The 21,553-nt window shown below is 35.0% G+C and overlaps 1 protein-coding gene across 1 annotated transcript in view; it reads right to left on the reverse strand.

Annotated features, from left to right (window-relative positions):
- Positions 1 to 15,354: 15,354 nt before the first annotated feature.
- The window catches only part of Atf6 (bZIP_ATF6 domain-containing protein ATf6), a 244,734-nt gene continuing 238,535 nt past the window's right edge, over positions 15,355 to 21,553 (reverse strand). The window contains exon 13 of the mRNA XM_090414984.1: positions 15,355 to 18,468. Within this exon, the coding sequence (XP_090271110.1) occupies positions 18,224 to 18,468 (245 nt within the window). The 3' untranslated portion in view covers positions 15,355 to 18,223. The remainder of the gene's footprint in view (positions 18,469 to 21,553) is intronic.

Consider the following 21,553-nt stretch of genomic DNA (forward strand, 5'->3'; position numbering starts at 1 on the left):
TTTAAAAAAGTTCGTCTAATCGCCTACTTAAATCCAACTTACAACAGTCTTGTGTTGAGTGGCCTAGAGCTATGGATGCAAACTCCATTTTCATAGTGATACATAGATCAATTAAAAATAAAACCTCTCACTTTTTTATTCAAGATTTGACAAATTTTAGGAAATCTGTAGGTCACTCTCCAGTCTTAGTCATCAATGGTAATGCGATTTAGCGCTAATGATGCTTTTTAAATTTATCGCGAAGAAGGCACAGCAGATTGCCTGAAATAATATTAGTTCTATAGTTGATTTGGCTGAGTTGAAGAATTGCATGCATCAGAATCGTTGATTTCGGGAACCATCATACAAAATACCTGGGAAAAGTTTTTTCTAGGTGAAGACTGAAATCAAACCTACACCGCCTGTTCAAAAAGAAACCGAACTTTTTGAAAATAAAGAAATTAGTGGCACCACCTCTTGTATCTTTTTGTTGTCGAAAGCGGCAACCTTCATTAGTGTTGTGTCAAATGTTTATGTCATTTGTTTCATTAGAAGCCGAGTAATAGTGCCAAGAGAAGTGTGGCTGCTGAAAATTGTTGACCCTCATCTTTTGGTCCATAATCCTAAAAACTACATTTATTATCTGAAATAATGATGCTTTTTGAATTGATTTTATTCGGTTTACAGGACGAATAACCAGAGTTTCAGGTGTAAAAACGCTTTCCCGTGCTACAGATCAACTAACTCGGGAACCGATCGAAAAGGGCTTAGAAAATATTCCGCTAGTCCGCAATTAGAATTCAACATTGGTCATCCTTCAACGGACGACTAGCGCTCTGGTTATGCAAATTACTTCCACTAGCTGCATAAACTCTTAGAAAAAGCATCGATATCTAATAAGCAAAATCAAAATCTAAATAAACCAAAAATCTTGGGAAGTGTAACACACCATATTTAAATACAGGGTGATCAAAATGTAAGTATCCCTGTTTAAGGCATTGTGGCATTAGAAACACCAAATGCATGGAATTTGCAAAAGACGCAACTCTATGCCATGAGGGTTTAAAAAGATGGACACAGGATTATTCCCTTCAATCTGGTGAAAGTGAGTCTCATCTCCCACAAAATTATTCCCGGCCATTTAGTGTCTTACTTCACTTAATTTTAATTTTCTGGTTTTAATACCAGTGATTGCACTTACCTTGCACCAACATGCTTTCCTCATGACCTGTACTACCTAAACTATTGCAGTGCTGTTGTTGAACTCCGCGAATTTCGGGATAAAAAAAATTTTGACAATGTACATTATATCCACGTGTTCTGCGAAGAATCACTAGTCGTTTTAAAGAAAGGGGAGTGTTGGGAGTTCGACCTGGAGAGATCGCAAGCCAATCAGCTCTCAACAAATGAATGAAGTTTCTACGACTGCTGTGGAGCAGGCCATCAATAACAGCGTTGATTCCTACAGGGGACGGAATCAACGCTGTGCCTTACACAAATGTGGAAAATTCTATCGAAGATTCTGCATTTCTACCCATTCGACACACCACTGACACAGGAGTTGCGCCTGCAGTACTTTCAAACTCGAGTGACATCCACGTTAACATTCCTTGCTCGAGTGAAGTTGGACGGGAGTGGTCGTGGATAATTTGGTGGGGAGATGAGACACTTTCACCTGAATGGAGCTGCAAATACTCACAAGTGCCGGGTATTGGCTGCGAAAAACCCGCCTGCATCCAATAAGTTCCTTTACAATCACCCAAATCACTGTCTGGTGCAGGTTTACAGATTTGTTTATCTTTCGGTTATTCTTTAAGGACATTTGCCAGTCGGGTCTGTGACCTGCTCAGTTATTGCCGAGATGTATCTCGATATAATAAACAATTTGGTCTTACCACAGCAACACGCCAATCTGTTGCTTTGATTTTTGCAATATTCGCTGTGTATGTTTTGTATTGGCTATAAATACAATAAAAATTATAATAATATTTGTCTATATATATTACGAAGTTTTTCGAGGGGGGGCCGTGAAATGTTTTAATTTCTTCTAAAGGGGGCCTAACATTCCGAAGTTTGGGAAGCACTGTTCTAAATTATATAAGCTAACATAGTTTAAATGTTCGTCAGGGCGCATTGCCGCAGATGTACGTGTTTAGCCAAAATGTGATAATCCACAGTAGCTTGGAATCGGATAAAATCCAGAATGGATCAAAATGAAATATATATCTCTGGTTGAGCCTAGAAAAGTAATTATCTTGATGATAGGGTGAAAGGACACTTGTAGGTCAACGTGTTTAAGTAGTTTGGTTGTACCTTCCAAGTATATAATTTAATATATATATACTTGGAAGTGAGAACTTCAACCTTTATTGTATTTTGAGGAATTTGAGAGGTAAGACTGGCCGAACGAGTGAGTAGAAAATAAACAAAATATAAAAATACCAATAGCAAAGGTCTCTTCATCAGTAACTTTATATAATTGGTGATAGACATGGGCCAGCTATCTCTGATTAGCTAACGGTGGAGATTGAACTTCCCACTGTCTCCGAAAGCTAGATAGGATATGAAGGCCTCGCCTACTACTTTTTATTTAAATACGAATAGCATACAAATATCATAGAATAAATGCAGCAAACGAAGGTCCCATATGGTCGAGTGAATTTATGTGACGTTTAGCTTAATGGTATGTTCAATTTTTATGGTATTTGACGTTACTTGACGATTGAATTTAGCTGAGATAAATTTTCTTGACCTATTACAATTTACTAATTGTAATTCTATAGAGAACATGAATATCTGATTTCCTCAAGGATATAAAAAGTATTACTAAAAATATAGAACTTGTATATTTTTATGTGTTTACACCAAATATTTTAATATTTGTATATTTCCTGAAAGAGGCCTGCATAATTCAGTGGAAGTGGCAATTGCTTTCTCTGCTCTCAATGAATTTCATAAATATCATTCTGATGTAGACCCTAATGTAATTTTGTTCATTGCTTCAGTAATATGTTAAAAAAGCTTAGTTCCAAAATATTAGTTCAAATCATTCCTTGAAATCAGTATTAGGATTGTCTTCCTTTGAGAAAACTAAATAATCTGCATACAAGTCAGTAACATGTTTCTCCTTTAGCCTCAATCTCACTTCACTCCTCCCTAAACTTTGTCCAGTTTGTAATATTAGCAGTAAGGCATTTTGGAATCACTCTCCCTTCAACATTATCAATACTTGAAGGAAATAGTTTTTTCTACATTATTTTCTAAAAAAAGACTATGCCACAATGGCATCTGTATTATAAACATGATGCGTTGTTGTACTGAGATGTATCTCTGACGGGGCTGCACCTTGACGGAAATGCATTACATTATCCAGAAGTTTCGCATATTGGTATTGCACTCCCACACTTCGTAGAACCGACCTTGGCTTTGTGCCAAGAATCATGAATTCATGCTAAAGAGAGAAAGAAATAAAGGATGCATGAACTAGCCACCAATATGCGAAGTCGCGTGCTTTGTACATAAATTTTCCAACTGTAGTACAAGCAAAATTGTTACCACTTTAAAAACTAGAATTTCCATAAAAGAAAAGCTAATTTTCCAAACGTACAATAATAAACATTCATCCCACGAATCGCATTGATTACCCTAATATCGGAATGGCTTCTTTTGAAATGGACAGAAGTGTTGAAGGGTTTTGCATCTCTGGACTTGAAGTAGGTCTTTATCCTCAAATCATGAGCTGGGTCCTGAATAGTACAAACAGCACCAAAACATTATACTTCAGCTCTCAAACCTCACAGTTGGAAATCATCTGGGCAGGCCCATACTCGCTCATCGGAGTAGAAAACAGTGTAGTCATTCGACACTCCATACTATGGATTTTTTACTTTTAGTTTAATTGCTATGTTCATTTAATGACAGGGTTCAGTTCTTTAATTATCTACTGAGCTGAATATCTATAGACCCTTTCAGGTGTGCTGGCGTTCATGTCTACAAGCCATGCAGTTACAGCCTTATAATATGGCGTATTGTCTTGCTGAGACAATGGTCAGTTCCACAGAAACGCTATAGAGTAGGAAGATAGCAGTATCCAGAAACCTGTCGGGTATCAATGTTTGTGGCAGCAAAAACAGAAGTCAAAAATAGAACCATTACATCATATCGCCCTCTCCGAATTTCATAGTTGGGGTTTACACACTCTGGAAAGGGACGTTCATTGGGCATCTGCCACACCCGTCGACTGCTCGGTACAGTTAGTAAAGTCCTTGTTTGATTTATCGCTCCATAATATAGCTTTCCACATCCCACTATAGACACTTTTTGAACCACTAATATTGTGGTCCTAAAATGGAAACTCATGTTGTGAGTCTCGATTCTGAATCTTTTTGTGAGATTCCTGTTCCAGTTGATGCCTGGAACTTCGCTTTCAACGTGTCGACTGACGAATGGCGTCTTTTTATATATCCTTCGGTCTCATTCGGTGAGTCTACAAGTGCAGGTAGCACTTGCAATTGACTCCCTGCGTTTCAATATTAGTATGGTATCATTGGCTGTTAACTGGAGACGGCCCAATTCCTCAACAATTTGCCGAACATAGGTCTGCAACATGGCATGTCACAACGGCTCTTTCGAACTCCGCCAGCTACCTTTCGCAGCTATTTTACCCAGACACAATTGCACTGACATTGGGGCATCATATTTCTCGAATTTATACAGCTACAAACACGAACTCATTACATGGCACGATGCACCTAGTCCATGGGTGTGGGGGGAGTGTCCATTGACTTTCCAAACAGTGCGTTAGTACAGCTTTCTGGCGTTTCCCCTTCTCTTGATGTTTGTCATCAGACAATCATGTTACATCAAAATCGCATTCAGTATAGTCTTTGATCTCACGATTGCAATTGTTTGCATTAGTGCAATTTTTTCACATGCCAGTGAATATACATATAGATGTAAAGTTCAGTCTATAGATATATCTACCTTATACAACAGTAGAAGCCAGATGGAGACAAGTACATACACATGTAGGTTTTTTCCCTTACCCAAAACTCGGGGAAGGATAAAGTCCATGTTTATGTCAGAACATGTAATTGCAGCATATACTTGTAACCAGAACTATCTCTCCTAAATTCTAGAAGGGGAGGGGGGAAGATAAATCTAGTTCACAAAGGAATATATATGTAGTAGTCCATTAAATCATCATAGAACTAACATGAGTTCTTTAATGCATTATGAAGCTTTTGCTTTCAGAGCTTCATTCACATGCAATCTTCTTCTGCAGCCCATCCCACTTAAGTGGGGTCGCTGTTAATGATGAATCTCCTCCACATCCTGTCTTGGGCTGTCACCAAATCCAAGTTCTTCATCCTCAAGTGCTCCTCCACCATCTCCCTCTATCTCTTCTTTGGCTTCCCATGCTTCCTCTTCCCCTACATGCCCTATGCCCTTTCTTCCCACATACTCTTCCTCCCACCTCATCACATGACCAAACTATCTCAACCTTGCCACCTGTATCTTTGCTTCTAAATTCGTAACTTTCACCATTCCCCTTACAAGGCAATTTCTCAGGTGATCCTTCCTGGTCACACTGCACATCCACCAAAGCATTCTCATCTCCACTACTTCCATCCTGCTGATGTTATTTTTCCTCAGGGCTACAGTTTCCATAGCATGACCTCACTACTGTGCTATAGATTTTGCCTTTCAGATTGATTGGCACCCTCTTATCGCATAGCACTCCAGCCATCTCTCTCCAGTTCCTCCAACCCGCTTGTATCCCACTTCCTTCTCAGCCCCTCCATCTTCTTCTACTGTTGAACCTAAGTATCAAAAGTCTCTCACCTTCCTGCTCTAAATCTGTGTCCTAGCCGCCGTCTGCTTTGCAACACATATACTCTATCTTACTTCTGCTATCTCATGCCTCTCTCTTCCAGTACTTTCCAGTTTAGCTGCCACTTCTCTTGAATCTGCACACAGCAAGATGTCATCTGCATACAACATTGTGCAAGGCACATTTTTTCTCACTTCCTCTGTCACCACCTGCATCACAATATTAAACAGAAACGGACTTGATGCTGACCCTTGATGAAAGCCACCTGTCACTTGAAAACTTTCTCTCTCTCCCAGGCAGGTCCGAACTCGTCTTCACATCTCCTGCACCAACCTGACATATTTCTCTGGTACCTTCTTCTCCCTCAGACACCTCCAGACTTCTTGCCTTGGCATTCTATCATGCTTCCTCCAGATCAATAAACACTAGATGTATCTTCCGTTGTTTCTCTCGAAACTTATCCATCATCTGCCATAACCCAAAGATAGCATCTGTTGTTGATCTTCCAGCCATGAAGCCAAATTGTTCCTTTGCAATCTCCACCTCCTTCTTCAATCTTCCATTAAGAACCCTTTCTAGGATTTTCATTGTGTGGGACATCAACTTTATTCCTCTGTAATTCTTAGTCTTGTGCATCCCCTTTACCCTTGTAGATGGGGACAAGAGTACGTTCACTCCATTCCTCGGATACATTTTCCTGTTGGGAAACTTTCATGAACAGGTCCCACAGTAGGTCAATTCCCTCTAGCCCCCAGTGCCTTCCATGCCTCCACTAGAATCCTGTCTGGGCCCACCGATTTTCCATTCTTCATGGCTTCCTTCACTTCCACTCTACTGTTCTGCACATCCCCTCAGCATACTGCATATCTTGTGTCCTCGCATTTTCCTCATTCAACAGTTCCTCAAACTATATTCTCCATCTGTTTCTTATGTTCACATCCCTCCATAATACTCTTCCTTCAGCATCTTTGATCTGCCTCACATGGAAGATGTCCTTTGCTGCTTTATTTCTATCTTTTGCTAGTTGGTAAATTTTTCTGTTCTTCGTTTGTTTCTAATTGATCATACAGAACTTGATATGCCATAGCCTTCACCACAACTCTCTTGGCTTTTTGCTTTCTGTCCTCTTCCACTCGACTCATCCCACTTCTGCTTTGCCTTCCTCTTAGCTATCACTGTTTCTTTAACATTATTTCACCACCAACCCTCCTGCTCTCTAATCTTTCCCAGATGTCTCACCAAGTACCTCGATTGCACAGCTCAGGATTACTTTTGAATTGTTTCCACCAATCTTTTACACTTTCTGGTCCATCCGAAATCTTCTCTAAACCCTCTCCCTAAAACGATTTCCTCACACTTTTTTTAAGCGAAACCACTTGTCTTCATCCCATGGCTACCAGAGGCTCTTATCTTCTATCTTATTTTAAAGTCTGCGCACAGCAGTCGGTGTTGCGGTGCTACTTGATCTGTTGGAATTACCTTACAATTTGTCACAACCTTAAGATGTTTTCTAGTTAAAATGTAGTCAATTTGTGAACTGTTGCTACCACTTCTAAATGTTATCAAATGGTCTTCCTTCTTGTAGAAAAACGAGTTCACAATTGGAAGACCAAACGCTACTGCAAAGTCCACAATCCTCTCTTTTCTGGTTCATCATTCCCACTCCATGGCCATCATGGACTCTTTCACAATCTCTATTCTGTCTCCCTGTGTGTCCGTTCAAGTCTCCTCCAACAATCACCATCTTGTTTTCGTCCAGTTCCCTCATCTAACACGTTCCAGAACTTTCTTCTCTACTGTACAGCCAACTTGTGTGGCGTATACATACACATAAGATGGCCACTTGCTCTTCTCCAAGACCCAATTTTTCATTCACATGCAATGAAAATCTTAATTGGAAGTGTATGAATGGTGCAAATAACACAGCACATGTATTCACTCTTTCAGACAGATACGATTCTTTTGAAATTACAACCAAAACAATTAAGAACCGCATCTCTTTGAAACAGTAAACCGATTAGAACGAGGATTTATATTAGCGTGTTTGTTCTTCTAGCCAGTTTACGTACTTTGTAGGACGTCAACAACGCGTAAGGCTGCTATCATAAAATACACTCGATCTGCTTGGTCACGCAAACTTTTTTTTTTTTTTTTTGCCGTTTATGAATCAATAAATCTTGATCCCATCTCAATTTTGGTCACTACCTGAACGCTCATTCTGCAAATTCATGTAGTGTTCAAAAGAAAAAAGGGCCTGGAATTGGTAGTCGTTACGAGAGTAAATGGCCATTAATTTTCCGGTCTACTCGATTACATATATAATTTTGGCTACTGAACAAATCTTATTAGCGAACAAACTTATCTGCATCTATTTGAACGGGCGCACGAATCCCAACCTGCTATACTGATTTCAAAAATTACATTTTCATGAGTTACTTAAGGATCCTATTATTCGATTTTTCATTTTCAGATATCCAATTCTCCTTTCCTGGTATAGGTTAAAGCGGAAAACAATTACTATATTAAAAGTAACTAGGAATACGCACGGCTGTACTGCGAGTATTATGCGATCAATGATTGGCGCATTACCTCTACATAATTATTATTTTTCGTTATTTCGAGAATGAGATAGAGGGCGTCGTTTTTTTTATACGTTTTTCGTACTAGGGTATGGTTTTCATCGAGAGGCGCCATTTCTGCTGTTAAGGAAGCGTGCATTTAATGTGTTTTTGTTTAAAAGTTATCATTAGCTTGTTTGCAATCCAGTGTTACTACTGTGGTATAAGTACTGCTGATTGTTATTTACAATTATGGGCGATCAATTTTATAGACCGCCTTTGCCATCCCACGTGAATTTTTTCGCTAGTTCTCCGCGGACTCCGTACAGTCAACATACTTCGCCAAATAGCGTTAGTCACCCTATATCTCCTTTGGTATCATCTTTAACTGTACCTTTTGAAAGCAGGGGACGTTCATTTCGAGGTGCACCGTATAATTTTCCTCGTTTCTCACCGAGATCTGAAAGCAGTCTATCACCAGCAAGTAGGACTTTTCCCAGTCCTGATTCATGGAAGTCGCCAAAGAATGGACGATTTAATTCACCAAGAGGATCATGGAATAAATGGGAGAGATCATCGGGGGGTTCCGGTTTTAATACATCATCTGGCAGTTCTGGGAAACATTCAACAGGTCAGCATTCCTTTTCAAATTCGTCTAATGATTCTAATCCCGGCCATATCGATAACATTAGAGTGTATGTCAACCCATCAATGTTAAGCAATCCATGGGCAGAATTAGAGAAGAGAAATGAGTACTGTGCGAAGTAGTGAAATGGAAGTTAGCTTTGGATGTTTGACTTTGAAAAAAAGTCGTTAAGACATGCACAGAGTGTAATGATTCAGATTCCTTTCCTGCCAAGTTGACACAAGAAACAACTATAAAGTAGCACAAAGAACCAACAAGTTTGTACCTGACCGAGGCATTTTATAATCAGTTTGCAGCATAATAATTTTACTGATAATTAAGAGTGAATTTAAATAACTATTTTGTTACTTGAAATTATTTAATGAAAAACTGGAAGAAATAACCTGTAGATAAACAGTGGCATGCATGCACAGTATTTATATTATATACAGTATGATGGTGCACTTTGTTTTAATGCATTTTGAACGAGTGAAAGTTCTTTACTTAGAATTTAGTTTTGTGCACAATGTATATATATTGTAAAATATGTAAATATGAAAAAAAAAAAAAGGGCAAAAAAAGAAGAAGAGCGAACTGCAAATTTTAATTTTTTGGAACTATGAATATATTTTGGTTTATTATTATTATTTTTTTCACTTTCCCCTTCCAAAGTGCTTCATCTTTAGTTCTTCTGAATTTTAATATACATATCCATAATTGCTCAAATGTATGTGCTAATAGCATCTGACTGTATTCTTAAAATGCAGTAACATTGTACAACTTAACACTTCATTTGTAGATACTGTGCATAATCACCGTATTTTAATAAAATATCTTTTCACAGTTAAGTGCTATTACTTGTAAATTTACAAACCGGATGAATTTGCAGACAGATCTGCTGGACAGTGTGTATATATATATATATATATATATATATATATATATATATATATATATATATATATATATATATATTTCAAAAAATAGATTTAATGACTCCAAGACCGAGATAACATATAAAGATTTTAATGATAAATACTACTAGTTTCGGCATATAGCAGCCTTCTTCAGGTATTTATAAAGGAAAGGAATACTAATAAACATTGAATTATTTAAATAAACAAACTGGAAATTACAGGTACAAATTGCCTCACATAATCGATACATAAAAACGTTGTATTTTTCAAGTTGTTCCAACTGGCGTGCCATTGTTTGTTGCAATTGTGCGTGCAAGTTCACGTGAACGCCAATATTGAATAACTGCAGCATGGCTATCTGGGATGTTATAACTTAAATTATTATTTAAGTGGACCGGGTTCAGTAGGATTTCCCGTGATTCTACGATTTTTCTTTCAAACTCATCTTCACAGCGAAAAATATTTTCTGATCTATTCCAGCATACAGAGTGGCTTTGTTGGTCATCATTAGGATTATTTGAAAAAAGAACATGACTGGATAAAGCAGTTGCATGAGATCTTTTGTATGAGATGTCTCTCTTATGCTCTTCTATGCGTTGTTCAATAGATTTGTTAGTTTGACCAAAGTATGGGATATTGCAATCACACCACAATTTATATACTCCAGGGTACTTAAGGTTGTGATGAGTAGGTTTTGGATGGCTGATTAGAGAGCGGATTTTTGGAAGTGTGGTGAAGAAGGTCCTGATATTATATTTTTTAAGGACTTTAGCTATTTTCTTAGAGACTGTGCTAATGTATGGAATAGAGATGCTACCTTTAAAATTAATAGTCTCTGTTGTGCACTGCTTAGGAGGGTTCAGAAGAAGTTTCTTAATTGTTTTTTCAGAGTATCCATTTTGTTTAAAAATAAGAGTGAGGTGATTCATTTCTTTTTGTAGTTCATCTTGTTCATTTAAGAGAGAACGTGCTCTGTGTCCTAAGGTAGATATAATTCCAAGTTTTTGTGGTGGAAAATGATGAGAAAGATTATGCAGATATCTATTGGTATGCGTAGGTTTTCTGTACATAGAGATTTTTAATCTTTCAGAGTATCGTGTAAGCATAACATCCAAAAAAGGTAAAGAGTTATTATTTTCTATATCAGCAGTAAATTTTATATTAGGATGTTGGATGTTTAGATGACGAAGAAAATCTGTGAGAGCTGTGTGCCCGTGATTCCAAATAATGAATATATCATCAACATATCTTTTCCAAACTTTTGGTTTAAATGAGAAGGAAGATATGGCTTTCTTTTCAAAGTCTTCAAGGAAGATGTTAGCTAGCACAGGGGACAAAGGGTTGCTTGCAAAGGGTTTAATATATATATATATATATATATTAAATTTGTATCAATAAGAAACACCCATTTTTCCAAAAGAAGACAGTTCACACATATGTATATTAAACATTTATTAGCAACGATCAGAAATTTAGCACTTCTCAGTTATTCTGACACTAATTATGCTTAATTTAAGGCTCATTCCTTAAATGATGTCACTTTTTGGGGGGACTTTTAGCTTCATTTCCTTCCCTTCATATCAAACTATAAATAAAAAAAAATTAACATTTTCTTTTTTTTTAAATGTAACTTTTAATACAGTTGCATATATTTTAGCTGCCATGTTTTGAAACCATGACTGGATTTCAAAGATTTTTAATTTTAAGTATGTCAAACATGCTATGTTCCTAACACAATTAAAATTTTTGCCAATAACAAACTCGTGTAGTCTGATATGACATTCTAGATATCCTGTGTTCTCATTTACAGCAAACTTCTCTCTAAGCCCCCCTAAAAGAATGTCATCATGTAAGGATGATCCCTATTATACATATTGAAAATTGAAAACATTTTCCTTATTTTATATTTTAACAAGTGAACACTTTTGTATACATGCAGTACTAAGGACTAGATATTTTAATAAAAAATCGCATGAAAAACAAAACAGTTGTAAACTATGAAGTATGTTAAGAATATATGAAACAAAATGCAGCCTTCCTTCAAATATATATAAACAATAACTGTTATAATAAAGCAGCCAAAGTACATGCTAATTATTTAATAAGAAATGCAATGTATTTTAAATATGTTCCCATGATTCATATTTCCATTTTCTCCATTTACAGTTACTAAATATTTTATCACTCCATGTGCACACTGCACTTTTTTTTTTTTTTAATTTCTAAACAGCAGGCTAGCAAAACATTTTTATTAACAAAATTATATTTAATAATATAAGGCAATCCAAATCAACTGCCTGCCAGACGCACACACACGTGTGTGTATAAATTCATATATTTAATCTTTATTCAGAACTTAGTTTTGTGCACTATTAATGTATGTTAACATAAAGTAAGCAAATATGAAATTTTAGTCAAGAAAGGAGCTTTACTAAAATTTTACTGACCTTGACAATATTCTATTTTTTTATGATAATTATGATAATGACACACAACTTAACTGAAATGAGTGTATGATAAGCCAGAGAACTCTTATGTACAAATATTTTATACATGAGATTTTTAATTGGTATGCTCTTTTTAATAATTTTATCTAGATATGACAGAAATAATCAGAAAATATCATAATATATATATATATACACAGAAGTTTAATAGAGACATGCAAGTTAGACATAGTATAACATTGTAAATAATAAGTTTCACACATGTAAGAGAAAATTCCATTTAACTTTCTCTTATTTGTGAAGCAGTTATTTAAAACATTATACTATATATATGTGTGTGTGTGTGTTATGAAAAATTTGATAAATAGGATATTATAAGTGACAGGGAATTATGAATAATCCTAAATATCAATATGGTTAATATCTGTGAATTTATCAAAATCACTGGTCATTATGTATATTCTTCAATAGTAAATTATTACTTTGATTAATGAATGCTTTGACGTAGGTATGCATTCAAAATGGATGTTACTAAAGTAGAATAAATAAATGACAATTTAATGCAAAGCTAGCCACAGTAATCTCGGAAAATACTTCAAACACTCGTTTTCGGTTGAGGGAAAAGGCATTTAGAACTAAGAAAACACAACTTAAACATAAATGATAATTCAACTATAAAATACTATGTCACCACAGATGAACTTTTCAATATCATGCATGAGACATCTCTCAGTTGGACATGGAGGAGAAACAGAATGACAAAAGAAATTAAGAAATATATAAAAAAAAAACATGATTGCAAAAAGCCCTATGCTTTTGAATTTGTATGCGAAATATTCTAAAAAGTAGTTGGACCAATGATTTTTAATGAAACGAATAGTCGACTTAATCAACATGCAGTCCTAAGAAGATTAAGGTTTCAAATTTATTCTTGTTTATCAAGATCATTTGAACAAAATTTTATAATCATGTACATTAAAAATGAAAACAACTGAAGATGTTGCCTATAAACTTTTAGATATACAAGGTGATCAAAATTAAAGCCCTGTTTAATTGTGGAGCACTATCCAACAATCCAAATGCTACAAAAAACTTTGCAGGAATACATTGTGCATCATATAGAAGCAATATCTGAGGTGTGTGTGTGTGGGGGGGGGTATTTTAGTTCCAAAATTCGCCACAGGGACATTTAAACACCAAATGCATAGAATTTGCATATCATGCAATCCGGCAGGTGAGGAGGGTTTAAAAAAGATGGACATGGGATTTTTCCCTTCATTCTGATCGTCTACAGTGATTGCACCAACCTTGTCCCAATCTGCTTTGCTTGTAAAGCTGTACTATCTTAACAATTGGAATGCTGTTTCTGCAAATTTTGTCAACTGAACAGATGTTAGCAAGGTCCACTATCTCTATGTGCTCTGCAATGAATGATTAGTCATTTTGAAGAAATGGATTATTGGGAGTTAGACCTAGCAGAGGTCAAAAAGCAATCAGTTCACAACAAAGTGAATGAAGTTGCTACTGGAGCAGTCCATGAATAACAGCATTGGTTCCTGCAGTTTCACATGCTGTATCATGACACGTGGATGTGCCTTATACAACTGTCTGGAAAATTCTATGGAAGATTCTGCATTTCTATCCATTAAAGACAACCCTGACACAAGAGTTGGACCCACAGGGCTTTAAATACCAAGTGCATGGAATTAAGAAGAAAGTTGACTGACATTTGCTTTAACATTTCTCGCTTGAGTGGAGTTGGATGCGGTGAACGTAAATTTCTTTGCATTCACCCAAAGTTACTGTCTGGTGCATGTTTACAGCTTCATTTATCATTGCCAAGAGGCATTGCAATATGATATGCTGTAGCTGTGACACAATTTTAATGTGTCATCTACAGCAGTGCCTGTGCATGGATTTGGTCATTTTCATGCAGGATGCTGGTCCCCACCACACATCTGTCGATCTGTGCAAGAGGTTCTCCGAGAACATTTCATAGTGTTCAGCTGTGCTTTTACCACTGCATGGCCATCTTGTTCACCTGGTTTAACTCCCTGTGACTTCTGGTTCTGGGGATTTCTCAAAGACAGGGATCATCCTGATAACTTGCCAGTACTAAAAGGCAGCATAACATAGCATGTGTGCAATAACAGTCCAGACCAGCTGCATTCTGCCATTGAACACACTGTGCAAAGGATGCAGTTTGAAGCATATTGAGAAGGGCAGCACTACAAAGTTAGTCAACTGAATAACAGGAATAGAATGTACTGTCATCAGCAAGCTAAAAAAATTGGAACAATTCAAAATTTCAGTAGAAATGCCTTATTCTTGAAGGAGGTGTGGCATATAAAAGAAACAGCTTTGTTCAGGAAAGCAAAACAGTTATTAATCTGAAGCAGGTGATGATGAGGTAAATGACTAATATTAATTGGAGACTGACTACTAAGACAATGGTATCTACTGGTTTGAGTGACAAACCATAACTAGTAATGGGATTATAGCCAATGCCATAAGATCGATATATTCTGTTCATTAAATGTGTGCATTCTCCAATAAGTTTTGTTAAAAATCAAATTCAAGTAATAACTCATTGTAGGCATGGAAGTTTGTGGTTGTTGTTTAGGTGCAGGATGAAATTGAAATCAATGCCCCCATTTAATGGAGGCCTGAAGTAGCTTGAAAAAATTTCACACTTGGTCTCAAGGAGTTTCTAAATTATATAAAAAAATAAAAAAAATTCTTAATCCATCCACAGTATGGATGTACTATACATTTATTAAAACCTTTCATGGGTGGGGGAGTTGCATTAATTTTTTTTCTCCTTCTCATATACTGTATAACAATATATGTATATCCCCTCCCCAGTTTCCATATAAGTAACCCCCCCCCACAAAATGTGCCCCTAAACACAGTAATATATATATTATTAATACATAACCCGGGTTTCCAAATTTATTTTCCCACGTCAAACCCCCCCCCCTATAAACAACCTTAAGCAGGATCATGAAATTGGAAGACATCCTGGAATCAAAACAAGATATGTACAAAATTTTTACACCTCTTTTATTCTGCTATAATTGCCTTCTATACTCACCCATAATGCCCTAAAATATATATACCCCTTTTTTGAATAATAATAGCCAATGTATTTAAAATAAGGGACACTCCTAAACAAAAACAGGCTATACTAGCTGTTATTATAATAACTGTATAACATATTATTCTCAGGTAAACCACTTATAATTATCTGTATTATCAAGTCAATGTTTATAGTAAAACAAAATATATAGTACTATGACAAGATAACAGATTATGAAAGCGACTGCTATGAGGAGATAAGGCTAACTCTTACTTTTGACCTTTCTGAAGTAAGCAGGAAATAAAATTCATTTAAAAAAAATTAAATTATATATAACTGTGCTGCTCTCTCTCTCTTCCTATTCAATGATTTTACAGTAAGATAATTAATTGTTAAATCCCACTGTACCATTTATAATTATATGTGAGCAAGGACTGGAAAAATGCCAAGTGTGTGGGGGGAGGGGGGGAAGTAGGAAAATTATTAATAAATAATCCAATTTATTTTCTTTTTTGGTATTGTATTCATACCAATATATATATATATATATATTGATAAATAAAAAATCCATAAAATTTGCATTGCACAAACCCAATTTTTTAATTTGAAATCTAAGAAATAATTAAAAAAAAGAGAGAGAAGAGAAATCATAGCACTAAGCCAACCAATTAAAATTTATGGGGGGGGGATGCAAAGGCAATTATCATACACATGGGTTGAGATATTCACTGATCAAATCTATCTTGTATTTCTGCAGTAAGTTTTGATCCTTTTGAAGGGCAGAAAATGAATTGCTTCCTCCCTGAAAAATGTTTAACAAGTAGGTTAAACTTTACAAACTCGCCTCCTGACATTAAGGATAAAAATAAAAAGTAATAATGAGCATGTCATTCTTTTGAAGACCTAAAAAGACTTATACCAGTGAGAATCCAGTACATTTTGAAATATGCTCCTTAATAAATAAAACTATTCTCTTATCATAAGTGGATAAAAGATAATGTTATATCAACTGATTTTTTTTTTTTTTAAATCAACTTGTTTTGATGAATGCATGACTATACACTTTCAAAGCTATTACTACTTTCAAAAGATTTTTCTTTCTAAGGAAAAGCATTTGATAACTCATTTTTAAAACATATTTAGCTTACTTTGCAAGTTTAAAAAAAAAAAAATTTTTAGAGCGAATCACATTTTGAAATGATATTTTCTTAAATCATCTTATAGTATGTCATTAATAATTAAATGAGCACAATACCATCTGAAAAACTTCAGGTGCAATTTGTATATCTTGCACAACATAAAACAATCTCTAAATGCCTTTTGCTATGTTTAATACTTTCTGCACACTCACTGGCCTAATATAAATATTTCCTAGACTAGAACATCATGATTCTAATAGGCATGTTAATGAAAGATAGAATCTATATCAAATAGAAATAGTAAATACAAAGATGAATTTATTTAAGTGATATTGATGAGCGTTAAAGTTTCACATTTCGTAAAAGTATCAATATGATTGCTTTGTGCTACTTATATTCCATATTTTGGCCATCTTAATGTACTAATAAGTAAATATTTGTGCATAAACACATTGAGGATTACCCAAGAATGGCATTTCTAAGACTTGAAGATAAAAGGAAACAGCTAGTTAAGAATCTGACATTTTCATATAGTTAAGAAACAACAAGTAGTGGTGGTAGTACAACGACCAAGCACAAATTCTCCATCAGTGGACTTGAGAGACTTATGCCTTATTTGGTTTTGTCTTTAATTTTATCTTAATTTCCTAACTTTAACAGTATTTCTTACATGATGTCAGATTTGATCCAACAGATGAGCACATATGAAAAAAAAAAAAAAAAGAACATCTGAGATATTCTCATTCTCACTATAGTAACACTAAAATTTATATTGTTGGATCATTCACATTATGCAGCCATCCAAAGAATTACTATGGATAAAATAATATATGGCAATGAAGTTCTGCAATTAAGTGTGCAATACATAACTAGGCCTAATATTTAAGTAAAACTAATTTTTATTTCAAAGCAGTTAATGTAATATTTAGTTAAAGAACCATTTCTATTTTATATTCTTTCTTATACTAGCATAAAATGATCTACTTTTTTTATTATCATTTTATTAGACTGGAAAAAATATATGATGCTAGAAGTACATGACCAATTAACAAAGAAAAATAACATGATTTTCAGAATAATATTTTTTTCTTTGTCTATTTAAAATATATCTAAATTGCATTTTGTTCCCAAATGGTATATCGTTTTCAAAATGAAATTTATCTAGGGATAACTCCCAAATGTATTCAACACACACAACTTTTGTTTTAATTTTTCAAAGTACAAAGGAAATATTACATTAACTGCTGTCTAAGGTCAGTATGTAACCTGTGATAAAAATTCACTAAAATAATTCATGCATATTTTGAATTTATGGCTATCTTCTGAACACACTACAGTGTTTAAAAAATAACACTTGTACCTGTTATTCCTTTTTTTATAATTTTTTTTTCTTCTTCAGCCTTTTTTTCCCATTCATTTCTTCCCTATGTACTTTATTTTTGCACTATTTTTTCTTTCTTCCAATGGCCTTTTTCTTATTCTATGAGGGATTGTTTCTGCATTAAAATGAGTGCACCAAAGATGGGTTATGTTGAAACACTTCAAAAATCACTGAAGTTATTAATGCAAAGCAAATGATCTCACTTCAGTCTTTACATCACAGCTAGTGTCATGGTGCGCACAGCAGCAGCACTATGTGTATTCAGTTAGGGAGATCTGGATTCACTAAACCTTCGATGTGTTTTAGACCTTTGCAGCTTACTCCCTGAACTATGTGGCATGGTAAATCCTGAAGAATCTGTATAAGGATCTCCACCAGAAGTACTATGATTTTGTTTATGCCATAAATGTGGAGGAATCAGTGACTCTTTGACATAAACAAGTTTGGTATTCATCACCTCACAATCAATTTGCATCATAGTTACGTGCTGTTTTGGTTGTTCCATAGACTCTAAAGAAAAAAAGAAAAAAAAAAGCTCACAGAATAAGAAGCATAAAAGCAGTCATACCAAATGATGAAAACAAACTGTTATTACTGCTAATAAAGTTACCATATTTGCCGGAGTATAAGACACACCCCCTTTTTTGTACACATTTTTTAGGAAAAAATTTTATCCAAGTTCTTATCATTTTCCCAGTTGGAGTTGGCCCGAAATGCCTCTCTGCACCCTGTTTCTATGTTCTTTAGCATATGCAATCACACGTAACTTGAATGCAATATTGTAGCAATGGCAACGTTTTTCAGCCATAATTTGCCAAGAGAAAATTTTCAGAAATGAAAGTAATAAAAAACTGAGTATCGGCATATATGACGTACCCTGTTTCTCAGACCTATTTTCAAAGAAAAAAAATGCGTCTTATATACCGGCAAATACAATAATTTATTTCATGTTCCAACAACTGAATGCAATTTTTTCAGGAATTTAATTACCATGTAAATCTGAATTTCTATAATCTATATCATTACTAATGATCCACAATTATTAACCAATCACAGTGAACTCTGTATTATTGGAAACTTAACTGAGTATTTTTATAACCGAATTACAAATTCAGAGCATCATAGTTCCGTTTTTTTGCCACTAGTGGTGCTATGTATCGATATTAGTTATAATTTGTTTGTTTTGTATTTGTAGAATTGCTACTTTTTTTTTTTTTTTAAAAAACATGATTTGTTTTTAATTTCACTCCCTACATTAGAAAGTGCTCAAATTAAAGTATATTGCAACAAGTTCTAAAGGCATTGACTGATGTGAAATTTTTTTTTATTTTGTTTATACTTTTAATGTTAAATGTACTCAGCGCTACTGTAACCACTAAGCAACTATGGTGATGCCTAAAAACAGCAAAAACCAAAATAACTCCAAAAATTAATAACTGGATATACTTTTTAAATTTATTTGAAATATTTAAATTGGTTTAATAAAGCAATCATTATAATATGAACACTCATGAACAAAACAATATTCTTCGTTGTGTAAAATTTATGCAGACCAAAATACACATATTAGAGCAATTACTTTACTTATAATTAGGAAAATAACACCTGATCAAGAATGACAGTAGCATTGCCTTTGTCCACCTTGGTGATAGCAATGTTTTGTTTGGCTTACCTGAAAAAAAAAAGGAACCAACTGGTATCAAACCACAACATGTACCAATTGGTTAACAATAATCCTTCCAAAAAAAAAAAAAAAAAAAACGGAACTAATCACTTGGTACTAATCAATCAGTCATCACTTGACCAGAGGAAACAATTAAAAAGGTGTTACTTGCATTATGTCCATGCTCCCAGAATTTATGGCCTGCCAAAAGTACACAAAACAGATGCACCACTATGACCAATAATTGAAGGAATCAACAGTCCCATCACTTAACCAAGAAACTAGTGGCTACACTCATTCCCCCCCCCCCCCCATAAAAAATACACCCCATAAACAAAACTAAAAGCATACACTCTCAACAAAGAAGATTTATTAGCCAGCTTTGATGTAACTGCCCTTTTCATGAATGTCCCAATCAATGACACAATTCTTCTCATACAAAACAAACTTCTGTCCAATATCAGTTCTCTTTGCAAGGGTATTTCATGGGGGGGGGGGGGATGAGTGTAGCCACTAGTTTCATCCTGACCTAGATTCAGCAAGTCTAAAGCCTAAAGTGTGGCTCAGATATGTTGAATATATTCACCATTTGTCCACACAGTGGCCAAACATTAAATATATTGCTAAGTCACTTAAATAACATAAACATATCCATGATGAGTATGTTGATTTTTTTTGACCAAAAAGCATGCAATAAAAAATAACTAACACTGGGTTTATAAGGTCGTAATAATTATTTAATAAAACCTACTAGTTTCGTCACTTAAGCTAGTGGCTTCATCTGGGTCAGGATGAACACACAAATTTACAAGCGTTAAATTTACAAAAAAGTGAATCATTACATAACTAAAAACACCTAATGTATAGGAACCGTTACACAAAAATAATACAGGTAAAACAGAAACAAGAAAGCTGGTACATGGTCAGTCGTTCAGTAGATGTGCTCGATAGTTTGCAGAAAAATTAGTCTGATGTGTTTAAAGATCTGATAAGTGATTTTGAAATATCACACAAAATCATTCCTTGGTTTTTTTTTGAGAGTGCCTTGTGAGTGAATCATCACCGTAGTCTCTTTGATGATGCAGGCGCTTTAGTTGTCTTCTTTGGATGGCATTGTGCTCTTGTCCCATTCAATGTTGTGGTGAGTGTGGGAGAAATGGAATGCCAGACCTGAGCTATCTTCTCTGTTGTTATTGACATCTCCAATATGCTCCTTTTGTCTTATTTCTAAACTTCTCAATGTTTGTCCTATGTAATTAAGCCACAAGAACATGGAATATTGTAAACTCTAGGATGTTTGTTGAAAGTGTTGTGTCCTTGGGCAAGCATTTGAAGGCCACTCTAATGTCGATGATGGTACGAAAACCACTATTAATTATTTTTTATTATAAACATATCCAATTTACCATCGAGATTGAAAATAACTTTTTTCCTTTTCCACACACACTTGTCACACATCTTCCCTCAGGCTGTCTTTCATGGTCTACCACAAAGCTACACACACAGGCCAATATATACACAGATTCTTACCACCACCCAACACAAAAATGAGAAGTCATCAGCATCCTCAAACATAGAGCCCTAACAATTTTCTCCGATGAGAAGGCGCTAACAAAGGAATATGAAATCATTAGTCAAATCTTTATAAACAATGGCTGCAACAACAACAACAGTTCACAAGATCCTCATAAATAATTGCATAGTCATATCATACATTAGTGGAATATAAGAAAAAATAGAACACTACAGAAATAATATTAAGGTAACTTTCACACCTTCTGCAAAATTAAAAAGTATACTCAATTCATGAAAAGATCCCTTCGTTACCTTGCCCGCCCAGGGGTTTACAAAATCCAATGCACCTGCAACTTACCCAAGATAGGAGAAACAGGGTGCACAATTCCAAAAAGAAAAGAAATGACAAACACCACA

The sequence above is a fragment of the Typopeltis vanoorti genome, chromosome 26, assembly GCF_054136105.1.
Source record: "Typopeltis vanoorti isolate ZY-2024b chromosome 26, IOZ_Tvanoo_1.0, whole genome shotgun sequence".
In the NCBI taxonomy this organism is placed as follows: Eukaryota; Metazoa; Arthropoda; class Arachnida; order Uropygi; family Thelyphonidae; genus Typopeltis; species Typopeltis vanoorti.